The 14,590-nt window shown below is 32.3% G+C and overlaps 3 protein-coding genes across 3 annotated transcripts in view; all 3 read right to left on the bottom strand.

The window, feature by feature from the left end:
• LOAG_18528 (amino acid permease) overlaps nucleotides 1-4,128 on the bottom strand; it is a 9,342-nt gene extending 5,214 nt beyond the window's left edge. Inside the window, exons 1-13 of the mRNA XM_020451191.1 lie at nucleotides 4,018-4,128; nucleotides 3,444-3,529; nucleotides 3,166-3,335; nucleotides 2,880-3,023; nucleotides 2,362-2,547; nucleotides 2,128-2,182; nucleotides 1,948-2,057; nucleotides 1,716-1,801; nucleotides 1,412-1,510; nucleotides 1,173-1,285; nucleotides 883-1,044; nucleotides 620-749; nucleotides 341-459 (exon numbers count right to left, since the gene is read on the bottom strand). Of these exons, the coding sequence (XP_020305050.1) occupies nucleotides 341-459; nucleotides 620-749; nucleotides 883-1,044; nucleotides 1,173-1,285; nucleotides 1,412-1,510; nucleotides 1,716-1,801; nucleotides 1,948-2,057; nucleotides 2,128-2,182; nucleotides 2,362-2,547; nucleotides 2,880-3,023; nucleotides 3,166-3,335; nucleotides 3,444-3,529; nucleotides 4,018-4,091 (1,534 nt within the window). The 5' untranslated portion in view covers nucleotides 4,092-4,128. The remainder of the gene's footprint in view (nucleotides 1-340; nucleotides 460-619; nucleotides 750-882; nucleotides 1,045-1,172; nucleotides 1,286-1,411; nucleotides 1,511-1,715; nucleotides 1,802-1,947; nucleotides 2,058-2,127; nucleotides 2,183-2,361; nucleotides 2,548-2,879; nucleotides 3,024-3,165; nucleotides 3,336-3,443; nucleotides 3,530-4,017) is intronic.
• Nucleotides 4,129-8,153: 4,025 nt separating this feature from the next.
• LOAG_03123 (hypothetical protein) lies at nucleotides 8,154-8,650 on the bottom strand (the record flags this gene model as incomplete). The annotated part of the gene is made up of 3 exons (XM_003138660.1): nucleotides 8,154-8,339; nucleotides 8,370-8,469; nucleotides 8,562-8,650. 3 exons carry the CDS (start codon nucleotides 8,648-8,650, stop codon nucleotides 8,154-8,156), a joined length of 375 nt encoding a protein of 124 aa, XP_003138708.1.
• Nucleotides 8,651-10,831: 2,181 nt separating this feature from the next.
• LOAG_03122 (hypothetical protein) lies at nucleotides 10,832-12,505 on the bottom strand (the record flags this gene model as incomplete). Its single annotated transcript, XM_020446218.1, has 6 exons — nucleotides 12,428-12,505; nucleotides 11,996-12,201; nucleotides 11,816-11,873; nucleotides 11,350-11,429; nucleotides 10,992-11,120; nucleotides 10,832-10,889 (listed from the first exon to the last, which is right to left on the bottom strand). The coding sequence occupies exons 1-6, from the start codon at nucleotides 12,491-12,493 to the stop codon at nucleotides 10,832-10,834; spliced, it is 597 nt and encodes a 198-aa protein (XP_020303411.1). The 5' UTR covers nucleotides 12,494-12,505.
• Nucleotides 12,506-14,590: the final 2,085 nt, after the last annotated feature.

Here is a 14,590-nt window from a genome sequence, read left to right as displayed (position 1 = left end):
CGTCCAGGACCATATAGTTTTCTCCAAAATACTTATTTTTAATCCACTTTTCAAATTTTAAATTATATTAAGCTTCATTAAGTCTTTTTAGATTCAAGACTAAAAACAATTAATTCTATAGGATTTGCTTTATTTTTGCAGATTTTACAATAGCAAAAACTGAGGAAATAATTCTAAGCTTTCTAACATTACATACATAATGACATCAAATACATAAATTTTGGCATCTTACAGCATTAACCCCAATTCTGGTAGAAAACTTAGACGTTAAAAAGTCAGTCAAAAAATGAAACTTCGAAATGTATTTGTGCGTCTTAATTAGAAAGACTTTCGAACTTACTGCAGAGGCACTGAAGAGCAGCACCAAATGTCGACAGGAATGATCCAGCCAATAAAACCCATTCTGTGGGCCAAGCTAAATTGGCAACAATCATGCCACCACGTAATGATTGCCCATATCTGCAAAAATTTGCATGGTTAAAATTCTGTCTTCTTTAGTCACACTATTTTAAACTAAGGCGAGGAAAATATTTCTCAGAAACTTCAATCGATATATGAACTTTTCAAGGTTGAATTTAATAAAAGTTAATCTCCGATTAAAAGCCGACAAGAAACAAACTTGTCTCGCAATACAGCGCCATTAATTGTTGAACCAAAAACCAAAGCAAGCGAGAAATAAATGAATGATGTCGTCAGCTGAGCAGCAATAGTACCTGCTGGGATTGAGAAATTCGGATCCTTTAAATCTCCTGGAAGTAAAATTTTATCAGTGGGTTATACTAAAAACTGTAGCTTTGAAAGTGCTAAATTAAATCAATGATGTTACTTAATACTAAAATGTTCACTTCAAATGACTAATAAAATCATTTTATCAAAACGAACCGCTCATGTTAGCGCCGGTCAGAATTCCAGTAACTGCTGGGAAATAAATGGCAAGCAACATGAAAAATGTTGTCTTAACGTCCTGGAATATTTCCACATTTCGATCAGCTGATCTTCCATTCAGATATTCGTTTTTGCCAACATAATTCGATCCCAAATTATCTGCAATTCAAATTTTTTTCCGATATCAATGAATCTAATGCTGTCCATTGTCACAAGAATTTGTTATTTGGCTAGAATCACCAGTGTCTTGAAATTCTTAATTTTGTCTGAAGTTATCAATTGGTTACCGACAAAGGCGCTGCTTCCAAATCCCGGAAAGCCATTGATGCAACGTAATTCATTTTTTACAAACATTTCGGAGCATTCGCCATTTGGGCAAAAATAATTTAATAATGGCCCACTGTAACAAAGAAAGTTTTCTCAATATATCGAATTAAGACAGATGGAAATGTAAGAAAAAACTTTAACATTTGAAATTCGCAAAAAAAATTGAAGGAAACGAAAGTTAAATTTAAAGAAAACTAACGGCGCAGAAGCATTACAATAATTGCAAATATCAGAAAGCGGAGCATCGCCAGGTAGAACAACTCGTGCTTGTAGTAAATGTTTGCCCAACATGCACACACTAAATCCACAAATATAAAGAAAAAGAAGAATGTTAAAGGCTTAAATTTTTGATGAAGATGAAATTAGGATGGAAATTTAACTGCGCAAAAATCGCCTTCAAATCTTTCAAAGGATCTCTTCTGTTTCACTTATCAATTAATTATTTCAGCTCAAATGATGAGTTTTCGGCAGATTAGTTCACTTTGAAAATTCTGAAAACGTACTGCTGTGCATCAGACGATGTGATCGTTTTTTCGATTCCACCAGCGTAACAAGCGAAGATTGATAGGATAACACAAAACAGTGATATCTTCAATTGTTCAACAAAATAAAATCAAAGTTGGAAATTTTCTTTTTGCCATCTCTACATTTTAATTTAAGTCTCTTGCATATAATATTTTAATTTGCTCTTTTGAACGTGAAGAAAAAGTTATCAGCACACAAAAAAAAAATCACCGGCGCAAAGAGCTGGACGAATTTAACTCCCATTGCTACAATTGCAAATTCCAGCAGCAACAAAATGGTGGAGTAAAATCGCAAGTTGTGCGACATCCAACCTAACAGCCCTGGAAATTTTATTTTACGAGCGCAATTTTTTCTTGATAAAATTTCTTGAAATTATATAATAAAAATTACCCGTGTCTGAATGAACTTCTGTACCACCGATTGTTAAATCAGGAAATATGTAAAGCTGAAATTAAACTGAGATTTGATGGCAAACTCTTAGTCTTACATATTCCTGAAGTTGCTCAGGATTATGTCTAAAAACCAATCATAAACTTGAAATTTCGTCCAAAAATTTCGTCAGGAAGTTGGGTTAAAAAATTTAAGATTTTAATGGCATAGTCCAAAATAAAGAGAATTTTCGACCAGTAATATTTCGACGCCACCGACAAGATACATCGCTGTAGCAACAGTATTCGCTAAATAAAATAGTATGCCAACAGCTGAGCCGAATTCAGGTCCAAGGTTTCGCGAAATCATGAAATATGCACCACCACTTTCTACGACGCCATTTGTTGCTATAGCTGATAAGCTTATGCAGGTCAAGAACGTCTACAAATAATTCATTTAGTTGATTTTAAGAAATTTCAAAGTGTTCATAACAATTGTGTCGAATTTAGTGTTTAAGGTGCAAAAATCGCTTTCAAATTCTTAATTATTAAGAAATAAAAAAGCAGAAAGTCAGGTAGATCATGGCAGTCCACAAAAAATTTAGCAGAAGTTCAACAGAAGAGTGAAATAAATTAAAGGAGAGAAACAATGATAAAATGAATACCAAAGGATCAAGCGTATTATTGAGTGTTAGATGAAATAATTGGAATCAGTGCTCAAATCTTGTCAAATTAACTGAATTTATTGAAACTATTCAGAAGGTGACAACTAACACAAAGGCAGCAGATGAACAATAGAAAAAAGGTTTGAGCGATACCAGCGATACCAACCATCCAAAAAAGGCGTATAAACATAGTTACACCAAGGATATGCTGAATTGTTGGTAAATAAACACCTAGCATAACACCAAGTTCTGCCTAAAAATACAAAGTGGCAATTGCAAATGCATATTTGTCAAACATTTATTTACAAATAACATACAATTTTTTCTTGGAATTTATAACCGTTTGATTAAAGTTTTTTTAAACTCGGGGATTCTAACGAATAAATACTGCTTACCTTAGCATGCTTGCTTTTTTCACGTTCTAATGGTCCTGGCGTCGTGTAACCTTTGAGGTAGGAACTAATGAAAGGTTCACTTGGCTCTTCGAACAAAGCCAAGTTATTTCCACCGATACTTTTCCTCGCTTTGAATGAGTCCCATAACATTGAAAAACGGCGGGAATCATCTACAAGGAGTTACGATGCAAAAATTAGCCCTCATCATCCAAGTTATGATTATGATACATTTATTAAAAAAATTCTAAGTAATGTAGTGATAAGAGAGAACAAACAACCTTCCTTATCGATCCCAATAATGATACTTCCTTGCCGACTATTTCTATCTTGTCGAATCTCTGCATTTCCACCTGTTGCATTTACACTGCAAAAACCTCATATGAAATTGAAATTGCGAAAGATAAAGCTTATGCCTAAACCCCCATTATGCCAATTGCTTTGAATACGGTTGTATTCTATTTCCACTTACTAAAAAAATTAGAATTGTGACAATTCAATTTTTTGAATTATTTAAAGGAAATGGATAAAAATTTTAAGCAAATTATGAGCACTATGACAAAGTAAAAGAAATTCATGCGCTTTTTCAAAACTTTTTGATTTTCGTTCTCTTTTACTTCTTCGTTTAATCAAATTTGCAGGCTTGAAATGTTTGATATGAAAATTTTGCAAGTTTTACAATGTTAAAAACAACAAAAAATTTTAACTTTGGAGTTTAAGAAACAAAGTCAGGAAGTTGGTACTTAGCATTTGATGTTTTCAAGATTTCCCGTTAATCCTCGATGCAAGCAATGAATTTTTGCCGTAGCATACAACTATTTGCCATTGTGAAAGGCACAAGGTGTTGTCACAAACCTCGTTTCAGTTGCAGAATCATTTTTTGAATTAGCCACTGCTGACTGATTTTCCCGGAAGATCTCTTTCTTCATCAAGCTAATAACTTTCCACCACGGCCCCCACCTTAAAAATACACAAACAGTCTTACTGGTAGTATTTACTCATTCGTACACATTTGTGGCTAGTGCCACAAATTGCAGTCAGACCAGCTGCGATTAATTTGCTTTTTGGATTTCCATTGATCATTTCTTTATTTGATTTTCCTATACCATTACTCATTTTACGTTAAATGGATAAACTAGCTGCAAAATTTCACCTATCATAAAATTTGAAGGACAAAATATTTGGAGAAATTTGTCTAAATAGAAAAATCAGCAACTTTTTCTTTTCTTGCAGAGTTTTTCAGAGAAACACATGACTTCTGGTCACTTTAAAATAAAGCTAATTGGATATTACAATAGCAACAACATAGTCCAGGTACATTAAGCTTCCTTCTAATTAGTTTGCTATACAGCAATGTAACACAAAACATGTAGTAAATAATGCAGAAAATCTATATCAATTCATTAAAAAAACAAAATAATTTAGGAAAAAAGGATGCTAATTGGATGGTAGCCAATCTGTTCTCCTCACAGCAGGTGATAGTTGACAGTATCGTCTAAGATGCTACTAGGATCCTTCATTTACAATATCGTTGTCAGTTCACCTCTTTTAACCGGTTTTGTTTTTTTTTTTTTACTATTCAATACTACTACTCAATTGGCACAAAATTTTGCCAAAATTTTTTCTTGTTTCATTCAAACTATGCTCAAATATTTTATATTTAGAAGTAAATATTTCTATGAAATAATTCTTTGTTTATTAAGGTCAATCCAAAATGCTTCCAATAAAGAAATAAACAATTAGTTAGCTTGTTCAATACCTTATCTAATAGTGTATTCCATTTTTTGATGATTTCGTTGAATATTCATATATATATTTTTTTCATTAACAATCTCGAAAGCATTAAAACTACTGACATTTATGGACTTATTTTTGGTCAGGTTTTGATGGTTCAATGACAAATTGCTAATGCGAGTGAAAAAGTCATGGGATTCTTTTCAGTTACTTCGCTTTTTTATTTCAGAAATTGATGACTGTAGATCATAACTCGAAAAATCCCCGAAATCGAACTTAACACTATTTTATGTGGCAGTAGAAAGTAAACCAGTAAAAACTCACCAAGTTCAATAGACCAATTAAAAAGAAGCCGTCATCGCCTTAGTATAACAACTTTGCTTGCAAAAATCCATATTTCTAGAATGGGTTGCATTCTAAAGGCCATAAGAATTTTCAAAGTCCAATTTAAACTATTTGAGATTTTAGCTTAAAAGTTTTTATAGGAAATGGCAATACTCAATGCTTAAGTTACTTGCCACTTTTTGGATTTGTATGTCATTAATCAAAAAGGAATATAAGTACACAAATGCAATTATGTTTCAGATTGAAACTTTTGCAAACATTTACCAATAATATGCAGTATCAAAAATGATGAGCGCTAATGGCAGCCAATAAAGGTTGGATAAAATAAGTCCGATATAAATTACTAAGATTTGTTCGAAATCACTGAGGAAGTGAAAACCGAGCAAATTTTTATTATTGTCATTATGGAAAGCCGATAATATTGCTTAATGAGCATTTACTTACGAGTCATATGTAAATATGAGGATATAAAGGAAAATAGGAAAATACTTTCTAATAAAAAGTGAACGATTCAATAAATTGCGAAAACTGCCAAAAGAGATGGATCGTTGTTTGTCGGTAATTTTATTAATGGAATTTATTTTATGATTTCACCAAAAGAATAGATTAAAAACAAAGTTTATATATATATGATTTCACCTTCAAGTATCGCAAAATTAAAAAGAAAAAAAATCTCAAAAATGAAAAAACACTTCAAGAAGCAAGCTTAACACCAATTATAAGTAATCATTCCAGCTGTCCAAATGAAATATCTGAAAAGTTCAAAAATCAGATAGAAATAAACTTTCTCCGTCTTTCACCACCAAGGAGGGTATACGATTTGTGGTCGTGAAACAACCACAGCAAACCAATTTTACATACGCATGTTAAAACAACTCATGCCGACTTCTCCTCCCACCTTTCATGTCGTAATTTCCTTTCTTAAACGTTCAAAGAATGTATTCTAAATGATTTTACACTGAATGATTTATAGCTTGATCGGCAAAATTTTTGGAAAATTGATTCATTTGATTTGCAAAGATACCCAATGATATTCTTGTGAATAAAATTCAGTGGACGAAAAATCATGATGAAGTTTATTGAAACTTGAAAAGCGATTTTTTTTTCATAAAGAAGATGTTCATTTTCTTGCCAGATTCTAAATTAAAAGCATTACTGAGTAGCGAGAATGAACTAGGATTTTGATTTTTGTTCAGTTTTTTTAAATTGGAAATGATAATAGCTAATATTTAGATGTAACACATTTGATAAAAAGAAAACAGCTTAATGGCAATTGAAATAGAAGAAAAATTTTCCAGCTCGAGTGATAAAGTTAACAAAAAGATAATTGGCAAAATTTGTTTAAAATTGAAATACCCATCACATATCAACGACTTTCAGTTTTCAAGAATAAAGTGATGGTAAAACAAAATTTGAAAATTTTGACACAGTGAAATATATGTTTTGATGAGAACGTTTGATAATAAAAAATAACTTACATCATGGAAGTGACCCGGATGAGTAGAGAAAAAGAATTCTTAGAACATCAAACGTAAAATATTTTTACATTTTGATTATGGCGGGAAGATCGGTTTAGACCGGTTCCTCTTGCTTCTAATTTAAAAAGTTGGTAAAGCCCTTTTTTGCAACTGTTCTGAATATATCCATGCTCGTATCTAAATGGACGATATTAGAAAATAATGAAGTAATTGAAAGTAACTACCTCGTCGTTTATCAAAAAATTCGAATGGTATTACAATACAGCTGTATTTGTTTACAAACAGGAGACATTGCGGAATGTTCATTTAAAAAGTGGTGAATATTACAAAATCCCAGCTTCCCGAGCATTTGATATTTCATAACCCGCTTAATAAGTCAAAGTATTATAAGTGCACCTCTTTTTTTTACATTTTAATGTAAATATCTGAATCACTTTTCTGCAAGAATGAGTTATATTCGGTCAACCAGTTGAAATAAACTAGTGTTTAAACAGTTAAACTTAATTGTGCTTGATTTGCTTGCAAAAACCTTTTCAAATTAAAAACCGAAATTTTCACAATAACGCCAACATTTCGGAAGGAACAACCAGGACACGAAGGTATTTCGAGTAAGTAAAAGGATATATCAGTGAGAACGGGAAGTAATCAGGAAAGTTTCTCTAGTTTCTTGGCAAGCATCAGCGCTTTTGTTGTAATAATATAGTTTCATCTCGTAGCACCTGACGGAAGGTTTCAAAAAGAAAGATCCATATGACCTTCATAATGCTAAATCATTAATAAGATGATCTGTCAAAAAATGTTGACCTTGCATATGACATGTTCATAGTATCTTGTAATGTATCTATCATTCTTATGAAAGAGTAAGATAAGGCGAAAATTTTCGCCAACTGCTACCACTTTACATATGCAACTGTTACCCATGCCAAGAAGAGAGACTGTACATTATTCGTAGTAAAATACCGTAACTTGCAAAATAAATAAATGAATCAGCAACTAATTAAACATGAAGAAACGAAAACAGTACTTAAAAAATGATTCTTTAAAGATTTCTCCGATACCTATCCCAATTGAAATTATAAAAACTAGCATTGCTCTGAAATCAGCAAGCAAACAACTCGAGAAGCAAAACAGACTACCTGCTTATTTCAATCTCTTTCATATTCTATTTCATGTTTGTCAATCATTAAAAAGTAAATGCAGGCACTTTTAATTAAAGTTTGGAGAAATTACAGCAGGAACGGAACCTAATCTAACTTTTACCTTATCAATACGAGTTACATTTTAACCTATTACACATTTCCCTTTTACAATAAATACAAATTTTCTTCGCAACAAATATTTATTGATTTAACATTGCATCGGGACGAATAGAATGGATGAAAGTTTCATTTTTCAGTCACAACATAAAATATTGTCACTAAAAAAATTTGAAAATCAAATTGAAATTCTGTTCCAAACCTGCTGGCAGACGAAAAGATAAACACATAAGGCAAAAAATAGCAGCATATTTATATGAAGCATATTTGTTAAATTTTTTTTTCTCTCAACATTAATTGTTTTCCCATCATTTTCAAGATTCTCCACGAAAGAACGGAAGATATCCGGAACATCTTGATGAAGCTGAATGCCATAAGAGTTTACTACTTTTACCTGTATGTCATTAGGACCTAATACCGGGAAGATATCCAGACATTCGCCCATAATAGCCGGGAGTAGGTCATCATCGATTGCCCCAAGAATCATGTGTACGCTGTTCTATGTTACAGTGTTGTAACATAGAAGACTTCATCCTTCCTAAAAATTGCACACCCCACGAAAGTAAAAGAATGAAAGACGCAATACCTTTGGCCAAGTGGCACATTCACTTTTGATTCATCCACATTGAAGACAGTCAATCTTGGCTTGCTCGGTAGTCGTGGTAACTCTGTCATCTGCAACTAAAATATGCATCGACCATATATGACGCTGATATCGAATGATACACACATTCATTAATTATCAATTGACATAAAAAAGTCCGGGAACTACTTTTACAACGAATTATTAAATATTATCTCAGGATTTAAAGAATTTGAAACACTGACGTATAAAATACGGAAGTCAACGTCGAATTGGCGTGTCGATTTCTAAGGTTGATAGAAAACATTTCGAGGTTCGAGTGAACCAGTTTATTTCACTTTTCAATAGGCTTTGAGATACTGCTAATTGAGACAATCCGGACGTTTAATCATATTACAAAATTACTCGCAAGGCAACTTTAATTTCTAAATAGATTGTTGGAAATGAAAAAAGAGTTGAGAAATGTATAAACTAAAAGAAATTTGAAAATGAAAAAATTTAATTAATCAGTTATATCAAAAACATGGTTTCAGATTGCACGTTAAAGTTTAACTGAATGTGTTAGACAAAGTTGATATAAATTCTTAGTAGAAATAGCGGATGAAAATGATACACGTATGGATTGATTAGAAGGATAGATTTAGAAAAGATAATTTTTGTCTGTCATGTTATTCTTTTGTCCATTTATCTACTTTCTGCATTAGTTCACTGAAAATCTGAAATTTACCTTTCAAAGGTACTCAGTACTTTATTGATCCCTTAGAAAATACTGCTTCAGTATTCCATTCTTTATTTCGACTGTCACCAGAACATTACTATGTTATGAAGATGATCAAGCTTGATAATATCATACGAAATTTCATTTGATGGGAGAATGACAGCATGTGATATTAAATATCACAGTCAGTGTATGTAACAACTTCAACAGTATGATATGATAAATCGATTTCATTTTTGGAAAGTTTCTACGAAAACAAGAACTAAATTGCAGTCTGGTTAGAAACGTCTGAATAGGAAACCCGTTGGGGAGTGATTTATTTGTCCCTGAAAGTAACTGCAATATTTTACAGGAATGTTGATCATTCCTTTTCCTCCCTTTTTCTTCCCCTCTCTGCCTCACCTGTCCGCCATATTCAGTCAAAATATGTAAACCGATATTGGCCGTACTTCATTTGCATAATCAAACCACCAGCAAAATGCCAACAAATTCATTGTCCCGTGAATATGTTTTTGCTAGCAGAAAAGCCAGAGAAAAATTTTCTAGTATATATTAATAGTATCATTTATTATCATAAAAAAATATTTGTTGCGACCGAAAAAAATGTCAACAAGAAAATTATCTTCACTTTCCAAATAGAATTTTTCCAGCTTTACGCATAGTAATCCTTTCCATTGATCATTGGCAATTGTTTAATTTGTTATAAACTCTTCTCTCTTTCTTCAATTCCTAGTAGTTGCAGAAAAAAAACAACACGTTCAACTTTCAGTAACATTCATAAAATGATTGGGATTGTGGCTAAGTGGAGAACAAATTTTTAGCAACATATTAGCAAATGTAGTTTTTGACAAATGAAATCCTTGGTAAAAAATACATTAAGCTTTTGTATGGTAATTTCTACATTCTACTTAATATATTGCTGATTAAATTCACAAATCATAACATATCAAAACACTGTACCGAACTTCACTGTCTTTTTCTTTTTTTTTTTTTTCGGAGAGAAGGAGGAGTTATTTTTGAAAATTGGCTAATTTCGTTCACCAACTTACACAATAACTACTGTCTCTATCAGCTTGCTATGTCGGCATAAATGTCAAAACACTAAGTTCCTTTAACTTTCTCTTTACCTTCCTTTCCTTCTGCGGTTTACTTCTCTTCCTTTGTTCTAAATTTATCTCTTTAATTGCTTGCCTCACAATTTTCACAACGGTGCAGGCAAATCGTTCCTTGATTATTTGCCTCTAAACAATGCATATCTCCTGATATGTGTAATGCGACAATAATAAACTGGCGACTTCGGTTACACTTCTTTGTTGATGAATTTCAACAATTTTATTAACAGAATCAACATAATTGACACTATAATAAAATGTGAAATTTCCCAAAAAGGATTCACCTCAATGACTATATTCAATAAATTGAAAATATATAACTGCCAGCGGATAATCATGTCTTCATGGTTAGCAGAATAAGTAGCAGTAATTGAAATAAGTTCATTTATAACAGTTCAGGAAATCCAAAAGAAAAAAAAAGAAATTAGCAAGAAATATGAGAATTATTTGAATCCTTTCAAGAACGGATTTCCGATATGGACACATGCTCCTATCAGTTTCCTGAAAGAAAAGGAATCTTTACAGTTCATCAAGATTTGAAACATCAATCATTAAGATTGAGGTCTCTACGACATTCAAAAATTTAATTTTCCAAAAACTTACGTGAGATGAAGTTTATGAAGAAGACAATGACAAGCTTGTATTTGTTCAATGTAGAATAGCGAATAAGCTCCAACGCAATCCTTTGCGAAACTGATGAGTGTTTCGCGATTCGTCAAATCATGGCCACATCTATGATTTGTAAATTTGTGTAAGGGATTTTTAATTTATCTGTTAGCAGCTAGCAAACCTAAATGAAGAATCGAAATTTTACCCTTCTTCTTCAAGAAAATTCATAAGCGAAAAAAAATGCCAAAAAATTATATTTGAGAAGTTGAAAAGAAAATTTTCTGCTTTACTTTTTTTTTTATAGCACTCGATTGTAACATTTTTGTAGCACGATCTAATGCAATAGTTGTACTTGAATATAGCATTTAAACTGTCATATATTTTTTGCATAAGTGGACCAACAATCGGTTTTGTTGTCTCATTGAACGTAAACTGTAAGCAAGCGATTCAACTGGTTAGATTTTAAGAAAGATAGAAAAGAGCTGCTTTTGCCAAAGAATCGAGACTGCAGGACCAAAAAATGTCAATTATGGCCAACGAAGGAGCCTATAAATTAAACTTAAGCAAACAATTTACCTCAACAAGCAAACAAATTTGGAAACTTAATAATGAACTCAAAAAGGAAACAGCCTTAGACAACAACTATTCAAGTCACTTAGTGATATCGGTGATTCACTGTAAAACCTCAATGGTAGAATAACGGTTATTTTAGCGACACAAATACTAATCTTTTCTTGTTTTAAATTGAAAACTTAATTTGAAATTTGGACCGTATTTCAGACAGATAGTATTTTGCAAAAAGTTCCAGACAGAAGTACCTCCAAATTATCGAAGTTAATTTCATTGATGAATGTGGGCTGAGACCAATTATCACATCTGAAACATGTTTTAGTGCTTGTTAATGGCATAATGCGCCTTCATGCACAAAAAAAATTCCCTGAAAGATTTCAGAACTATTTTGAAATTTTGAGAAAAGAAGGAAAGTTGAAAACATTCACTTGTAATCAATTTTTTGTCTTAAGCAGATTTCTTCAGCTTGAATAGCTGGCCCTTGCTTGCCAAAACAATCTACCATGTCTTGTATATCACCGCCAATAGGAGCCAAGTTATAGCCACAGTCACTGGAGCAATTATCCAGCGAATTCAATGCTTGCTCCCGGCATTCGTCATCTTCGTCACATTTGCATCGTCGCATTAAACTAGTCTAAAAACAAAAATAATCACTTGGATTGGATTAGAGTTCAGTTTGATTGACAAAAGGAAGCGAAATACCTAAACTCATTTTTTCTTATAATATAACTAGTAACTGCTTTATGTTTCATGCGAAAGCTCCGAATTGAAAAGTCTTATCGCATTGTAAATCTTTGCAAAAAAGTAGAGGAACTGGAAGTATGCTCAACAAACACAGAGAAATCCTTCAATTAACTTACCACAATTATTATATCGGCAATAATAATCATGAAGACGATCGCCATAAATCCTGCTGTTTTGCACATGTTCCATAGAAGTTACCGGAAAAATTATTAACATTTCTGCTCGTTATTTTATATAAATTATAAGAGTATGTGAGATTTCCTGGAAAATTTTATGCATTTTCCATAGAAAATGTAAAACTTGATGGAGCTAAAAAGTTCTTCCAACAGGCATTTACTACGACGGTCTATATTCCCGACTAAAAGTCTTGATGAAAGCAGGACCTGACATAAATGTCTCTTGAAGAAATGAGTTCATGATGAACATGGTTCATGTTTCATGAGAGCCTTTCATTTCTCTGACCTTTGCCCTGAAACTTCATAGAGAAGCACAGGGTCAGGATGAACACGATCCATTTATTTTTTATTCCTCTTCATGTGCATAGTCTCTTCCCATTTTCTCTCATCACTAGGACTGCCCATTTCATCCTTAATCCCAGCCTCCTCTTTCATCCTTTACTTCACCTTGCCTCCTTATGATTCTTCGCTTCCCTCTTATCTTATCTTTGACCTTCTTCCGATTATTTTTTTGTGCACTGTGTGTTTTCCATGTATAATTGTTGTTTCACCAATTTTGGTTCCATAACTCATTGATGAAGCATTTGTGAAAATACTCATTGATGACTCACTGATGAAGCATTTGTGGTAAATTTTAAAGCGGCCTTGGCATTTGAAAATGTTTCAAACTTGCCGCTATGAATTTCATAAACCTTCCTGTATGACCTTTTTTATGTTTCATTCGGGAGTTGTAAAAGGAGAGTAATTGTTGCCAATTTCAAAAGTGCAAAAATAAGTTTATTAAAACTTGCATGTTGTGAGAAATAGCTGAAATCAAAATATCTACTGAGAAGCAAAATGAAAATACAAACAGAGAGGAAAAAGAAACAACATCAGATACCATTTCCAATGATATTCGTTTCAAAAGATTCATTTCCAGAACTAATTCATCTCTCATAGCTACAAAATATTAAAATGGAAATTTCTGTGCATAAATACGACGGGAAAATAAAACAAAACACAGGTGTGAAGAGCAATGCGCAAAGTGTTAATGCCTTTCCATAAAAGCAAAATTAATATTTGAAACATTTGAATCCAAAAAACTTCATTGATATTCATCGTCTATTTCCTTAAGAAATTAACCCAAAGCATATTTACCTCGACAACCTTACATAAAATTACGAACTAATGAAAGACAATTCAACAGTTCTCATTTTTACCTTTTTAAATTGTCGGAAAAATTAAGTTCAGTACATAAAAACTTTTTTGATGGACATGGAATAAACAACATATGAAGTTCACCACCTTTTACTATACTTCAATCCTGCTGAAATCCCTCAATTCCATCACCTCATCTACTATTTCTTGTGATACAAGTCTAAATCCTATCATCATATTGAATGACCTCAAAGTGCTCCATTAATGTCCCCATTCTCTCCGATAAGAGCGCTCATCTATCTGCAATTCCACTTTGTGTAGCATTTTCTTGTTCTTCGTTGTTCCAGCAACTTCTAGCAGTGATGTTTTTGTACCATACTTTCCGTTAAGTTGTTCGTTGACCGCATGACTTCATTCCATTTGTGTCATCTTTTGTACAATCAACCGGAGAATTACAGAGTTAACTTTTGGCATTTCTTTTTCTTTTGAAAAGCAAAAGAAATTTTCTTTTTTTTCTTACCTTTGTTATAACAGTCAAAATTAATTAAAATGAATGGTCTTATTTAGAGAAGTGACAGATGACATTTTGTGTAATTTGTTAAATATTTCGGATTTGCTCATTATTTCAAAAAGATATAGCATTTATGTGAATTCTCACTTAAATTTGGACAATGCGTACTCACATACTTGCTTAAAATTTCATCACTTTATTAACATCAAACACGAAATTATTGATCCGAATTAGGTGATTACTTATTTAAAATACTTTGAGATATATTTCTACTAATCGTGCATTAGAATCTGAAAACTCATACATAAACTCAACTTGTGAAGGGGGAAGAATTAGTGGTAGCTGTTCTAATTATTATTGACACTAGAAGTGCAGAAACTATTGGTTCAACATTAAGTTGAACTATTTCGTAAGACAAATTCACATGTCTCTTCAAAGTAAAAGGAATGGTTATT

Source organism: Loa loa, assembly GCF_000183805.2.
Source record: "Loa loa unplaced genomic scaffold supercont3.347, whole genome shotgun sequence".
NCBI lineage: Eukaryota > Metazoa > Nematoda > Chromadorea > Rhabditida > Onchocercidae > Loa > Loa loa.
Note: the sequence above shows the minus strand (reverse complement) of the source record. Positions and strands in the feature narration are given on the sequence as shown.